General features: G+C 36.4%; 1 protein-coding gene across 1 annotated transcript in view; it reads right to left on the reverse strand.

Moving 5' to 3' along the window:
* Positions 1-640: 640 nt before the first annotated feature.
* Positions 641-15,061, reverse strand: part of col6a1 (collagen, type VI, alpha 1) — a 46,313-nt gene continuing 31,892 nt past the window's right edge. Inside the window, exons 27-35 of the mRNA XM_041054916.1 lie at positions 4,878-4,913; positions 4,471-4,507; positions 4,236-4,244; positions 3,992-4,125; positions 3,483-3,589; positions 3,135-3,321; positions 2,858-3,029; positions 2,712-2,741; positions 641-2,562 (exon numbers count right to left, since the gene is read on the reverse strand). Coding sequence (XP_040910850.1) covers positions 1,958-2,562; positions 2,712-2,741; positions 2,858-3,029; positions 3,135-3,321; positions 3,483-3,589; positions 3,992-4,125; positions 4,236-4,244; positions 4,471-4,507; positions 4,878-4,913 — 1,317 coding nt within the window. The 3' untranslated portion in view covers positions 641-1,957. The remainder of the gene's footprint in view (positions 2,563-2,711; positions 2,742-2,857; positions 3,030-3,134; positions 3,322-3,482; positions 3,590-3,991; positions 4,126-4,235; positions 4,245-4,470; positions 4,508-4,877; positions 4,914-15,061) is intronic.

The following is a 15,061-nucleotide window of genomic DNA, read 5'->3' on the forward strand; positions in this document are numbered from 1 at the left end:
GATGCTGCTAGATGAAATGTCAGGGAATTGCCAAAGTTTGAGGGGGTTTCAATCACTAGAGCCATGTCACTCAAATGAAATCATTTTCCTTATAGGTAAGAATCATGGTTAAACATCCAGTGTTCAGATTTTGTTGACAATTTAAGTCAAAGGAGGATCTTTGAGGTGTATCTTTCAGGTATATCTATGCATGTACACCTGAAAATGCAACTTTAAAAACTGGTTTATGAAGTACTGATTTTGAGTCTGTGTGTGTTTATGTGTTTGAGTGTAGACAAAAGTGAATTGAGACAGTTTGGTGTAGCAACCTTTATTGAAGGAGCTCTTACAACACTACTAAGGTTGTGTATCCTTAGGAAAAAGTATCTTCTTTAACAACATGGGTAGAGGCTGATACACTGAGACTAATAGCACCACAGATAATAACAACACGACAGCGACTCTGGGCCACTGATAGCAACAAAATTGAAGGTCTGGAATTTACAGTTTAGCGTATCTAAAAGGTGAGTGTGTGTGTGTGTTTTATGTGTATGTGGAGGTGTGTGTGGGTCTCACAGCATGAGTCCCATTAGGTTATTTTACCAGCCTTCAACCATAACAGATGTTTTCCTACCTCACTGATGAAGTACAAAGGTGTGTGTGTGTGTGTGTGTGTGTGTGTGTGTGTGTGTGTGTGTGTGTGTGTGTGTGTGTGTGTGTGTGTGTGTGTGTGTGTGTGTGTGACACACAGAGGCCTCAGTGCTGCACAGACAATAAAGAACAGGTTTCTGTCATTCTGTCATTTGAACTGCTGACCCCTGCACAACTGTTTATGGAACAATCACCCAAGGCTACACGTAAAAAATCACCTCACCACTACACACATATGCATGTACACGTAGAGGTGCTCACACATACACACACATGCACACACTCGGACTGACACACATGTTGAGACCAGCTGTTGTGTCCTCATTAGTACCAGGTTGAAGTGCTGATGGGTTTTGTTTGAGTCTGCTTGATGTCACATCCTGTTTCCTCTGTCGGTGTGGTGACCTAATAGAGCTTTCAAGTGATGTCGGGTGTACATTTTCATGTGTTATGACTTTTCCAATTAATTTTTCCATAAGCTTTATAAGGGCAAAACTTAAAATAAAGTTGACTGGCCAATCATGAGCCAACCTTCCAGGTTGACAGTCATTTAGGTACAGCAGAAACTTGCCAAAGAGTTTGTATCTGTAATTTTTCAGTTCACAGCTCTGGTTGGTTCACGTGTTCTTAATATGTAAAATTGTGACACTGCACATCCGGCACCACTTGAAAGAGTGGTAAGAACTACAAAAATATCTCCACATTAGACCCTAAACACAGTCCTTCAAATGGCAGGAGATCCAGTCCTGGAGAGACAAGAGTGTGGCCTCAATGAGCCATTTTCAACTCAAACTAGATATTTGTCAAATATAAGTCAAAGCAGATAGTGATACAGGGATGCAAAATACCTGAGAAGAAATCAGCCCAATGCTAGTGAAAACTAGAAAATTTAGAAGTGGCCGCTTCCGATGGCTCTCCAGGACTGAAGTGACCCATTTTGAATTGGAAGATTTTCACCCTAAACTTTACCTCCCAACAACTCCTTCCAATTGTTTATTGCCACAACAACATCTCAACCTCTAAAACTCTAAAATGGTACCATCACCTGGGTTATGGGCTAATGATACAAGCAAAGACAATGGAATTTGTACACAGCCTGAGATGATCTTCCTTGGAGGCTCAACTCAGGGTAAAAAAAATCCCATGGACGTTTCATGAAGATGTTTCCATTTGTCTGCCACACAATCATTTGTCATTTTGTGACATTTCTTTCTTTTTTCTTAAAAAAAGTACTCGAACACAGTGTATGGTAAATGAGTGAGACTGAATATTTATATTGGGACTAAGAATCTAAAGCGTGTTGGTCCTTTTGTTTTCGGCCCTGAATTTAGCGCATGGACACCCTGCGGGCGACGGTCTGGGAGAAGACCCCACGGAGCAGAGAAGGGTAGTCTGCGACACGGATCAGGTGGCGCTGGGCGTAGGTGATGTCGTCCGGCCGCCCCCTGCTCACCAGCGTGCGTAGGTTGGCCTCACTGACCTGGTTGCCAACAGCGATGACAAAGAGCTCCACCCTGGAGTCCGCCACCTCACGAACACGCTTCTCCAGCACGGGCTGGGTGACAGCCTGAGACCTGCCATCAGAGAACAGCACCAGCTTCTTGAGGCCACCCGATGCGTCGCCACGGCCGCGTAAACTCCGCACTGCAAATTCCATGGCTTCTACCACGTTGGTGCCGTCATTTTGGAAGGTCACCTCTTCAATTTGACTTGACAGGAGGGTCAAATTGGTAGTCGGCGCCTGTTCCATGCGGGCACTTCGGCTGTACTGGCCCACACCCACTCTGACAGTAGCACCCCCGTTCATCTTTGCTGCCAGGAAATGCTCTGCAACGCGGCGGACAAAGGTCTTGCTTGTCTCAAAGTTCTTCTGGCCCACACTGGCTGAGCTGTCCATCATCATCAAAATATCAGCACCTTCATTGAAAATGACTGCAATACACAAACAGGCACAGTACATCAGATCATTAGCTGTTTTCAGTGGTTCTGTAGATAACAGATGAGAGAGATAGCAAGGTGCAACACAGCCAAAATAGCATTTATACATTTTCAGTTCACTTGTGACAGAAAAACAGACTTACTGGGACATTTGTAGTCTGGGCATTTCTTATCTGGATGAGAGAACAGCAGGCGTTTAGTCAGTTTATGTCGAAATGGCACAAAATATTCAGTTGATGGAAATGACCAAGGACGTGTGTTTGTGTGCAGTTATGTGTTACGTGTCTACCTTGACAGATTTTGGATGTGAGGTTCTGCAGGAAAGTGTCATCCAGCAGCTCAGCAAAGTTCTCCAGGACGAAGGAAAAGCCTGGTTTGGGGTCACTTTTACACACCACATTCCCAATCTGTTCCTGGTTGGGCTGACGGCCTGAGTAGTCCTTCACTCCTAAACCACCCACCTGGAGATGAGGAAGGAGGCTCTTAAGTTAGCTGCTACCTCAGTACATCAGTTAAAGAGTATGGTATGTACACTTACACTGTCTATCTAGGTGTATTGCACTCACCCGGATGCCTTTATCACAGAGTATGTCGAGGGGAACCTTGTCCCTGGAAATATCAGAGCGGCCGTCGGTGAGAACGAGAACGACACGGTTTTCTTGCCTCATTAGAGTGATTTCCTTGTTCAGAGCAAATTCAAGGGCCTCGCCTGTGAATGTGGCCTCAGCCAGCCAGCGCAAGTTTCTCACTGCCCTGCGCACAGACACATAGAAATTTGATGACATAAAAAATCAACGGCTTTTTAAGAAACATGACATTTAATAAAGCAATCCAACAGGTGCAGTAGGCTTGCCTGCAGCCTTAAAAAAAGCATTCAGGCAGATGGGGTTGTGATTGCAGATATTTGAACTCACTGTTTGAATTCGGTGAGGCTAGTAAAGTCGGGGCCCATTCTGACAGCTTCTTGGGCTTTTGCTCCACTGTACTGGACTACACTCACCCTGGACTCATTAGCTGCAAACTGGAAAGAAAAACATTGCATGGTGACCGTGTGTTTTGGCTTGTGTGTGTTATGTCTACGAGCATGTGTTTTCTTCAGTCAACATTTCTGCGTCCCACCCATCCTGACTAATTATATCCAAACTGGAAGAGGAGAGTCATTGGAGAGACATAAAAGCAAGTTCCAAAACCAAAGACAGTATCTTTCATTCACACTTTCTATTTTGAGGTCTGTTCTCAAGCAAGCAGCTCCTAACATCTCTGAAAAATAGTTTTTGCAACACTGTTGGCATCATTTTGAATAAACAACACAGTCCACAAAGGTCAAACATGGGTTATCCTACAGAGTTTAGGCAAAGATGGATGAATATGAAATAGAGTGTAGTCAAATTTGAAGACCCAGGATAAATTCAGAGGACATTACCTTGACTTGCTGGTCTTTGACCAGTCTGTCTATGACCGTGATGATAAAGTCTTTGGCAAGGGCAAAGTTTGTAGCACCTATACTCTCTGAGCTGTCCACAATGAATGCCAGGTCCAGAGGTGCACATTTACACTCTGGAGACACAGAAAAACCACATAAACACAATCACAAGGGACCACACTGGCCATGGAGTATAGACACTAATTGTGATAATGACTGTATTTTAGATTGGGTAAAAACTTACCACAACAGGCTGCCAAGTGATTAGAAAAGGATGGGGGGGGAACACAAATCAAAGTTAATTGACTGTGCAGAAAAAGATGTAACACAACACACCCTGTGTAACCCTCACATTCTTTGGATTTCGATTACATGTTTGGCTAATCAGGCGCCGAGTTGAAGAAGGCAAAGTGTTTAACGTAGAGTAGATGTGGCTTCCTTTCTGTGTGTGTGTGTTTAGGTGTAAGAGTATAACTTACAGCAGAGCTTCATGATGATATCCAGAATTTCACATTCCTGAAGAGAGAGGTGGAGTCCACGTTACAATACAGCAATGTGCTGTTAAATCACATTACGTAACCTTCAAACACAACATATAACCAGGTCCTAGACTGTTTCAAGCTGCTCCAAAAGAAAAAGAAAACATGACAATGGTAATGTTTTACTTAGAAGACTGGTCGATGAATGGCTATGGGTTTCTGTGTTTTGTGTTCAGGAAATTGGATGTGTGGCTTTGGACTGAACATACAGTATCAGTTTTAGGTTCAAAACCAGTGCAGCCTGAAGGGGGAATTAAGTCTGTGGTGCTTAGCCATCCTGTCCTGTGGCTAAAATAAAGACAAAGGGTTGGATTAAATGGACTGATTCAATTTTTTATTATACTCACATCAGTTCCTGGTGGTCCAGGAGGCCCAGGAGGTCCCTGAATGGAAAGAGAGAATGAATATGAGCAAGGAAGACAGAGAGACCGAGTGATTCATCTCGCTGATAGATGTGTATGTTTATCAGTTTAAAAAACTGGCCGGACAAAAGTTTATCTGGTCGGACTTCAAGATGACACAGACTCCTGGAAGAGACTTTTTATTTTCACTGGAATAAAAAAATGGTGACTCTTTGGAAAACCATGACTCCTTTGACTGCAAACCAGAATCCCTCAGTCACAGAACCCACATCCACACCCACACATTTGTGTGCGCTGCTATCTTTCAGCAACAACATGTGAATCTTCCAAAAGTTCATTGCCACAGCATTTTGTTTTTTTCGCTTGGCTGCAGGAAAACCATCTGTTTTGTTTTAAAAGACATGAAACTCAGTTTAAGAGCATTCTTTTCTGTGACAAAGACGCCAGCATAGCTGGCATGAGAAAGAGAAAGAGAGAGCGAGAGCAAGAGAGAGAGCCGTTAATTGTAGACGAGAGAAACTGTCCCAGGAATCACATGACGCAAAATGTTCATAAAGAAATATGCAGCACAGACAGAGCCAGAAGAGAGGCAGAAAGAAGAGGGAAGGAAAGGGAGGAGGAGGAGAGAGGAGAAAGAAAGTCAAGAAAATGTGCATGGTTAGAGTTCGAGGACTAATGGTTTGCCCCAGAGAACATGCCTTCATACACAGTGTTATATTTAGATCCAGTCTTTGTTCATTTTTTTTCGCACGATCCAATACCACAAGCTTTCCTTGCCAATTGGTGAAAGAGTTGGGGAATTACACTATATTTCCTACAGTGTGTCAAACTAAGAGATACCATTTTTTATGTCTTAGCATGTGGTTTGGTGTTATGTAGAGTGATGAGATCAGAACTGAGTTCAGTGCAGTTACTGGATGTCTACGGGATCAGTAGCAACCTCTGAGTACGCCGATGTGTATTAACTGAAAAGAGTTGGGGGGAGGTTGGAAATTATTACGAGACAGTGCTTTCATGGGATTTATTAACAACAACTAAAATATAGAATATCGTAAGCCTCATTATTTAAATGAATGCAAATTCTAAATATAGTATTTAGAATTAGATCATTCTAAATAATTCCTGCCTCTGCTGCTGTGGCAGTGTTTGATCTGACATTTGATGTAATCTCATTCACTTTGTTAAGACTGAAATCAGCAGCTTTATAAATATGTCAATTAAAATGTAATTTTCAATTGAGCTAAGCTAGGCTAATCTTAGGTTTAGTGTAAACGCAAACCAGGGTCACTTCTCACTGTAATTACAAAAAAGGTAAAAACAATCCCAAAATTAAAGCTGCAAGCAGTGATGGGCAGGCCCTCGCACCCCTTGCGAGCCGCGGGAGTCACAGCCAGCGCAGCCTTCTATGTTCTCTCCTCTTTCCTCTCCTCTCCTCTCTCCTGCTCTTCTCCCCAACAGAAAAGACATGGCCCCCTCCCAGCAGCGGGCACTATGAGTGTATCATCATATGAGCATATACATGAGTTGAGAGTGTGAAGGTCATCCTGATTATCTGTGCAGAGCAAACATGTAATTTGGTTTAATGGACAGTGTGTTATTTGTAAATTACTTTAGTGTTGTTTAGAGTTTGTGTAGACATTTCAATGGTGTGATTTTCAGCCACACGTTAAGAATACCAGGATGTCCTTGGTTAAACATATCCTGGTATTTGTGGATATATATATGAAAAAGTTAAATTTAATGGACATTTGTACTTTGAGTGAGTTGTGTTTATGTGACTACATGTGTAATGTGGTTACAAGAAAGTTGCACGTCAAGAAAAAGTATCATGAAGTTTGTCAAAGGATAACTCACACAGTCAGTGTTCAGTTTGAGAGATGTTGATGAAGCAGGTTAATGGTGCCTGTTGTTAAAAGTTAGACATTGTTTTTCCAAGCATTGTGTAATTTGTATTTTAACCATACACATTTCATGTTTAAATGTAGGGAGGTGGGACTTTAGTTGAGTGGGACTACTTGTTTGGTTCAGTTCTTATGATTGATGAATGATGTCTGTGGCCACATCCCCTTTTGTTTTGGGAATTCTGCCAAAGTGTGAATAAAACAGCAAGGTGAGTTTAGGTAGACATTTTTGCCATGTGGATGATTTGGTAATAGTTAAAGCTTTGTATAATTTGTATAGTGTGTTGGTTTTTGGTTAGATGGGGTTTATTTTGGCAGTACAAATGTTGATCTGCATTGTAAGGGTTATATGTGCAGATAAAACATGTAATTTGGTTTGATGGACAGTATTTTATTTGTAAATCACCTTAGTATTTGTGCTTAGAGTTTGTGGATGGAGGTTGAGAATGTTTTAGTGATTAAAAACAACTTTACAATGGCTGTGGCTTGTTGATGTTTACAGGTGTTATTAAAACTCATTTAAACAATTCTAGTTTTGGTGTAGTTGAGTTTTTCTGAACTTATATTTTAATATGTACTGTGTTTTTGATGCTGGAGCACAACCGAGCTCTGGTGAATTTTCTACATGCAAATTATAGATTATAGGTCATAAATCCATGCTCTGAATCTATAGCAGTAATACCTACATATATGTCATATATATGTAATAAAAATGGTCAAAGTATAGTAAGGGGTCAAAATGGGCCAAAAAAAGTCATACTTTTTTTAGGCCTCAAAATGTCATAAAAATGGTCATAGTATAGTAAGGCGTCAAAATCGGCCAAAAAAAATCATACTTTTTTTTGGCCTCAAAATGTCATAAAAAACGTCATAGTATAGTATGGCGATTTTTTCGGCCAAAAATAGTCAAAATTTTTTTCGACCTCAAAATGTCATAAAAAACGTCATAGTATAGTATGGCGTTTTTTTCGGCCAAAAAAAGTCAAAAATTTTTTCGACCTCAAAATGTCATAAAAAACGTCATAGTATAGTAAAGCGTCAAAATCGGCCAAAAAAAGTGAAAATTTTTTCGACCTCAAAATGTCATAAAAAACGTCATAGTATAGTATGGCGTTTTTTTCGGGCAAAAACAGTCAAAATTTTTTTCGACCTCAAAATGTCATAAAAAACGTCATAGTATAGTATGGCGATTTTTTCGGCCAAAAAAAGTCCAAATTTTTTTCGACCTCAAAATGTCATAAAAAACGTCATAGTATAGTATGGCGTTTTTTTCGGGCAAAAAAAGTCAAATTTTTTTTTCGAACTCAAAATGTCATAAAAAACGTCATAGTATAGTATGGCGTTTTTTTCGGCCAAAAAAAGTCCAAATTTTTTTCGACCTCAAAATATCATAAAAAACGTCATAGTATAGTATGGCGTTTTTTTCGGGCAAAAAAAGTCACATTTTTTTTCGAACTCAAAATGTCATAAAAAACGTCATAGTATAGTATGGCGTTTTTTTCGGGCAAAATAAGTCAAAATTTTTTTCGACCTCAAAATGTCATAAAAAACGTCATAGTATAGTATGGCGTTTTTTTCGGCCAAAAAAAGTCCAAATTTTTTTCGACCTCAAAATGTCATAAAAAACGTCATAGTATAGTAAAGCGTCAAAATCGGCCAAAAAAAGTGAAAATTTTTTCTACCTCAAAATGTCATAAAAAACGTCATAGTATAGTATGGCGTTTTTTTCGGGCAAAAACAGTCAAAATTTTTTTCGACCTCAAAATGTCATAAAAAACGTCATAGTATAGTAAGGCGTCAAAATCGGCCAAAAAAAGTCAACATTTTTTCGACCTCAAAATGTCATAAAAAACGTCATAGTATAGTATGGCGTTTTTTTCGGCCAAAAAAAGTCAAAATTTTTTTCGACCTCAAAATGTCATAAAAAACGTCATAGTATAGTATGGCGATTTTTTCGGCCAAAAATAGTCAAAATTTTTTTCGACCTCAAAATGTCATAAAAAACGTCATAGTATAGTAAGGCGTCAAAATCGGCCAAAAAAAGTGAAAATTTTTTCGACCTCAAAATGTCATAAAAACGTCATATGGCGTTTTTTTCTGCCAAAAAAAGTCAAAATTTTTTTCGACCTCAAAATGTCATAAAAAACGTCATAGTATAGTATGGCGTTTTTTTCGGGCAAAAAAAGTCACATTTTTTTTCGAACTCAAAATGTCATAAAAAACGTCATAGTATAGTATGGCGTTTTTTTTGGGCAAAATAAGTCAAAATTTTTTTCGACCTCAAAATGTCATAAAAAACGTCATAGTATAGTATGGCGTTTTTTTCGGCCAAAAAAAGTCCAAATTTTTTTCGACCTCAAAATGTCATAAAAAACGTCATAGTATAGTATGCCGTTTTTTTCGGCCAAAAAAAGTCAAAATTGTTTTCGACCTCAAAATGTCATAAAAAACGTCATAGTATAGTATGCCGTTTTTTTCGGGCAAAAATAGGCAAATTTTTTTTCGACCTCAAAATGTCATAAAAAACGTCATAGTATAGTATGGCGATTTTTTCGGCCAAAAACAGTCAAAATTTTTTTCGACCTCAAAATGTCATAAAAAACGTCATAGTATAGTATGGCGTTTTTTTCGGCCAAAAACAGTCAAAATTGTTTTCGACCTCAAAATGTCATAAAAAACGTTATAGTATAGTAAGGCGTCAAAATCGGCCAAAAAAAGTCAAATTTTTTTTCGACCTCAAAATGTCATAAAAAACGTCATAGTATAGTATGGCGTTTTTTTCGGGCAAAATAAGTCAAAATTTTTTTCGACCTCAAAATGTCATAAAAAACGTCATAGTATAGTATGGCGTTTTTTTCGGCCAAAAAAAGTCCAAATTTTTTTCGACCTCAAAATGTCATAAAAAACGTCATAGTATAGTAAGGCGTCAAAATCGGCCAAAAAAAGTGAAAATTTTTTCGACCTCAAAATGTCATAAAAAACGTCATAGTATAGTATGGCGATTTTTTCGGCCAAAAAAAGTCAAAATTTTTTTCGACCTCAAAATGTCATAAAAAACGTCATAGTATAGTATGGCGTTTTTTTCGGCCAAAAAAAGTCAAAATTGTTTTCGACCTCAAAATGTCATAAAAAACGTCATAGTATAGTATGGCGTTTTTTTCTGCCAAAAAAAGTCAAATTTTTTTTCGACCTCAAAATGTCATAAAAAACGTCATTGTATAGTATGGCGTTTTTTTCGGCCAAAAAAAGTCAAAATTTTTTTCGACCTCAAAATGTCATAAAAAACGTCATAGTATAGTATGGCGTCAAAATCGGCCAAAAAAAGTGAAAATTTTTTCTACCTCAAAATGTCATAAAAAACGTCATAGTATAGTATGGCGATTTTTTCAGCCAAAAACAATCAAAATTTTTTTCGACCTCAAAATGTCATAAAAAACGTCATAGTATAGTATGGCGTTTTTTCAGGGCAAAATAAGTCAAAATTTTTTTCGACCTCAAAATGTCATAAAAAACGTCATAGTATAGTATGGCGTCAAAATCGGCCAAAAAAAGTGAAAATTTTTTCGACCTCAAAATGTCATAAAAAACGTCATAGTATAGTATGGCGTCAAAATCGGCCAAAAAAAGTGAAAATTTTTTCGACCTCAAAATGTCATAAAAAACGTCATAGTATAGTATGGCGTTTTTTTCGGGCAAAAAAAGTCAAAAAATTTTTTCGACCTCAAAATGTCATAAAAAACGTCATAGTATAGTATGGCGTTTTTTTCGGCCAAAAAAAGTCCAAATTTTTTTCGACCTCAAAATGTCATAAAAAACGTCATAGTATAGTAAAGCGTCAAAATCGGCCAAAAAAAGTGAAAATTTTTTCTACCTCAAAATGTCATAAAAAACGTCATAGTATAGTATGGCGTTTTTTTCGGGCAAAAACAGTCAAAATTTTTTTCGACCTCAAAATGTCATAAAAAACGTCATAGTATAGTATGGCGATTTTTTCGGCCAAAAACAGTCAAAATTTTTTTCGACCTCAAAATGTCATAAAAAACGTCATATGGCGTTTTTTTCTGCCAAAAAAAGTCAAAATTTTTTTCGACCTCAAAATGTCATAAAAAACGTCATAGTATAGTATGGCGTTTTTTTCGGCCAAAAAGAGTCAAAATTTTTTCGACCTCAAAATGTCATAAAAAACGTCATAGTATAGTATGGCGTTTTTTTCGGGCAAAAAAAGTCACATTTTTTTTCGACCTCAAAATGTCATAAAAAACGTCATAGTATAGTATGGCGTTTTTTTCGGGCAAAAAATAGTCCAATTTGTTTTCGACCTCAAAATGTCATAAAAAACGTCATAGTATAGTATGGCGTTTTTTTCGGCCAAAAAAAGTCAAAAATTTTTTCGACCTCAAAATGTCATAAAAAACGTCATAGTATAGTAAGGCGTCAAAATCGGCCAAAAAAAGTGAAAATTTTTTCGACCTCAAAATTTCATAAAAAAGGTCATAGTATAGTATGGCGTTTTTTTCGGGCAAAAAAAGTCAAAATTTTTTTCGACCTCAAAATGTCATAGAAAACGTCATAGTATAATATGGCGTTTTTTTCGGCCAAAAACAGTCAAAATTTTTTTCGACCTCAAAATGTCATAAAAAACGTCATAGTATAGTATGACGTTTTTTTCGGGAAAAATAAGTCAAAATTTTTTTCGACCTCAAAATGTCATAAAAAACGTCATAGTATAGTATGGCGATTTTTTCGGCCAAAAAGAGTCAAAATTTTTTTCGACCTCAAAATGTCATAAAAAACGTCATAGTATAGTATGCCGTTTTTTTCGGCCAAAAAAAGTCAAAATTGTTTTCGACCTCAAAATGTCATAAAAAACGTCATAGTATAGTATGCCGTTTTTTTCGGGCAAAAATAGGCAAATTTTTTTTCGACCTCAAAATGTCATAAAAAACGTCATAGTATAGTATGGCGATTTTTTCGGCCAAAAACAGTCAAAATTTTTTTCGACCTCAAAATGTCATAAAAAACGTCATAGCATAGTATGGCGTTTTTTTCGGCCAAAAACAGTCAAAATTTTTTTCGACCTCAAAATGTCATAAAAAACGTCATAGCATAGTATGGCGTTTTTTTCGGCCAAAAACAGTCAAAATTGTTTTCGACCTCAAAATGTCATAAAAAACGTTATAGTATAGTAAGGCGTCAAAATCGGCCAAAAAAAGTCAAATTTTTTTTCGACCTCAAAATGTCATAAAAAACGTCATAGTATAGTATGGCGTTTTTTTCGGGCAAAATAAGTCAAAATTTTTTTCGACCTCAAAATGTCATAAAAAACGTCATAGTATAGTAAGGCGTCAAAATCGGCCAAAAAAAGTGAAAATTTTTTCGACCTCAAAATGTCATAAAAAACGTCATAGTATAGTATGGCGATTTTTTCGGCCAAAAAAAGTCAAAATTTTTTTCGACCTCAAAATGTCATAAAAAACGTCATAGTATAGTATGGCGTTTTTTTCGGCCAAAAAAAGTCAAAATTGTTTTCGACCTCAAAATGTCATAAAAAACGTCATAGTATAGTATGGCGTTTTTTTCTGCCAAAAAAAGTCAAATTTTTTTTCGACCTCAAAATGTCATAAAAAACGTCATAGTATAGTATGGCGTTTTTTTCGGCCAAAAAAAGTCAAAATTTTTTTCGACCTCAAAATGTCATAAAAAACGTCATAGTATAGTATGGCGTTTTTTTCGGCCAAAAAAAGTCAAAATTTTGTTCGACCTCAAAATGTCATAAAAAACGTTATAGTATAGTAAGGCGTCAAAATCGGCCAAAAAAAGTCAAATTTTTTTTCGACCTCAAAATGTCATAAAAAACGTCATAGTATAGTATGGCGTTTTTTTCGGCCAAAATAAGTCAAAATTTTTTTCGACCTCAAAATGTCATAAAAAACGTCATAGTATAGTATGGCGTTTTTTTCGGCCAAAAAAAGTCAAAATTTTTTTCGACCTCAAAATGTCATAAAAAACGTTATAGTATAGTAAGGCGTCAAAATCGGTCAAAAAAAGTCAAATTTTTTTTCGACCTCAAAATGTCATAAAAAACGTCATAGTATAGTATGGCGTCAAAATCGGCCAAAAAGAGTCAAAATTTTTTTCGACCTCAAAATGTCATAAAAAACGTCATAGTATAGTATGGCGTTTTTTTCGGGCAAAATAAGTCAAAATTTTTTTCGACCTCAAAATGTCATAAAAAACGTCATAGTATAGTATGGCGTTTTTTTCGGGCAAAATAAGTCAAAATTTTTTTCGACCTCAAAATGTCATAAAAAACGTCATAGTATAGTATGGCGTTTTTTTCGGGCAAAATAAGTCAAAATTTTTTTCGACCTCAAAATGTCATAAAAAACGTCATAGTATAGTATGGCGTTTTTTTCGGCCAAAAAAAGTCAAAATTGTTTTCGACCTCAAAATGTCATAAAAAACGTCATAGTATAGTATGGCGATTTTTTCGGCCAAAAAAAGTCAAATTTTTTTTCGACCTCAAAATGTCATAAAAAACGTCATAGTATAGTATGGCGATTTTTTCGGCCAAAAAAAGTCCAAATTTTTTTCGACCTCAAAATGTCATAAAAAACGTCATAGTATAGTATGGCGTTTTTTTTCGGGCAAAATAAGTCCAAATTTTTTTCGACCTCAAAATGTCATAAAAAACGTCATAGTATAGTATGGCGTTTTTTTCGGGCAAAAACAGTCAAAATTTTTTTCGACCTCAAAATGTCATAAAAAACGTCATAGTATAGTATGGCGTTTTTTTCGGGCAAAATAAGTCAAAATTTTTTTCGACCTCAAAATGTCATAAAAAACGTCATAGTATAGTATGGCGTTTTTTTCGGGCAAAATAAGTCAAAATTTTTTTCGACCTCAAAATGTCATAAAAAACGTCATAGTATAGTATGGCGTTTTTTTCGGGCAAGATAAGTCAAAATTTTTTTCGACCTCAAAATGTCATAAAAAACGTCATAGTATAGTATGGCGTTTTTTTCGGCCAAAAAAAGTCAAAATTGTTTTCGACCTCAAAATGTCATAAAAAACGTCATAGTATAGTATGGCGATTTTTTCGGCCAAAAAAAGTCAAATTTTTTTTCGACCTCAAAATGTCATAAAAAACGTCATAGTATAGTATGGCGATTTTTTCGGCCAAAAAAAGTCCAAATTTTTTTCGACCTCAAAATGTCATAAAAAACGTCATAGTATAGTATGGCGATTTTTTCGGGCAAAAAAAGGGAAAATTTTTTCGACCTCAAAATGTCATAAAAAACGTCATAGTATAGTATGGCGTTTTTTTCGGCCAAAAAAAGTCAAAACTTTTTTCGACCTCAAAATGTCATAAAAAACGTCATAGTATAGTATGGCGTTTTTTTCGGGCAAAAATAGGCAAATTTTTTTTCGACCTCAAAATGTCATAAAAAACGTCATAGTATAGTAAGGCGTCAAAATGGGCCAAAAAAAGTCAAAATTTTTTTCGACCTCAAAATGTCATAAAAAACGTCATAGTATGGTATGGCGATTTTTTCGGCCAAAAAAAGTCCAAATTTTTTTCGACCTCAAAATGTCATAAAAAACGTCATAGTATAGTATGGCGTTTTTTTCGGGCAAAATAAGTCAAAATTTTTTTCGACCTCAAAATGTCATAAAAAACGTCATAGTATAGTATGGCGTTTTTTTCGGGCAAAAAAAGTCAAAATTGTTTTCGACCTCAAAATGTCATAAAAAACGTCATAGTATAGTATGGCGATTTTTTCGGCCAAAAAAAGTCCAAATTGTTTTCGACCTCAAAATGTCATAAAAAACGTCATAGTATAGTATGGCGATTTTTTCGGCCAAAAAAAGTCAAATTTTTTTTCGACCTCAAAATGTCATAAAAAACGTCATAGTATAGTATGGCGATTTTTTCGGCCAAAAAAAGTCCAAATTTTTTTCGACCTCAAAATGTCATAAAAAACGTCATAGTATAGTATGGCGATTTTTTCGGGCAAAAAAAGGGAAAATTTTTTCGACCTCAAAATGTCATAAAAAACGTCATAGTATAGTATGGCGTTTTTTTCGGCCAAAAAAAGTCAAAACTTTTTTCGACCTCAAAATGTCATAAAAAACGTCATAGTATAGTATGGCGTTTTTTTCGGGCAAAAATAGGCAAATTTTTTTTCGACCTCAAAATGTCATAAAAAACGTCATAGTATAGTAAGGCGTCAAAATGGGCCAAAAAAAGTCAAAATTTTTTTCGAC

The sequence above is a fragment of the Toxotes jaculatrix genome, chromosome 14, assembly GCF_017976425.1.
Source record: "Toxotes jaculatrix isolate fToxJac2 chromosome 14, fToxJac2.pri, whole genome shotgun sequence".
NCBI lineage: Eukaryota > Metazoa > Chordata > Actinopteri > Toxotidae > Toxotes > Toxotes jaculatrix.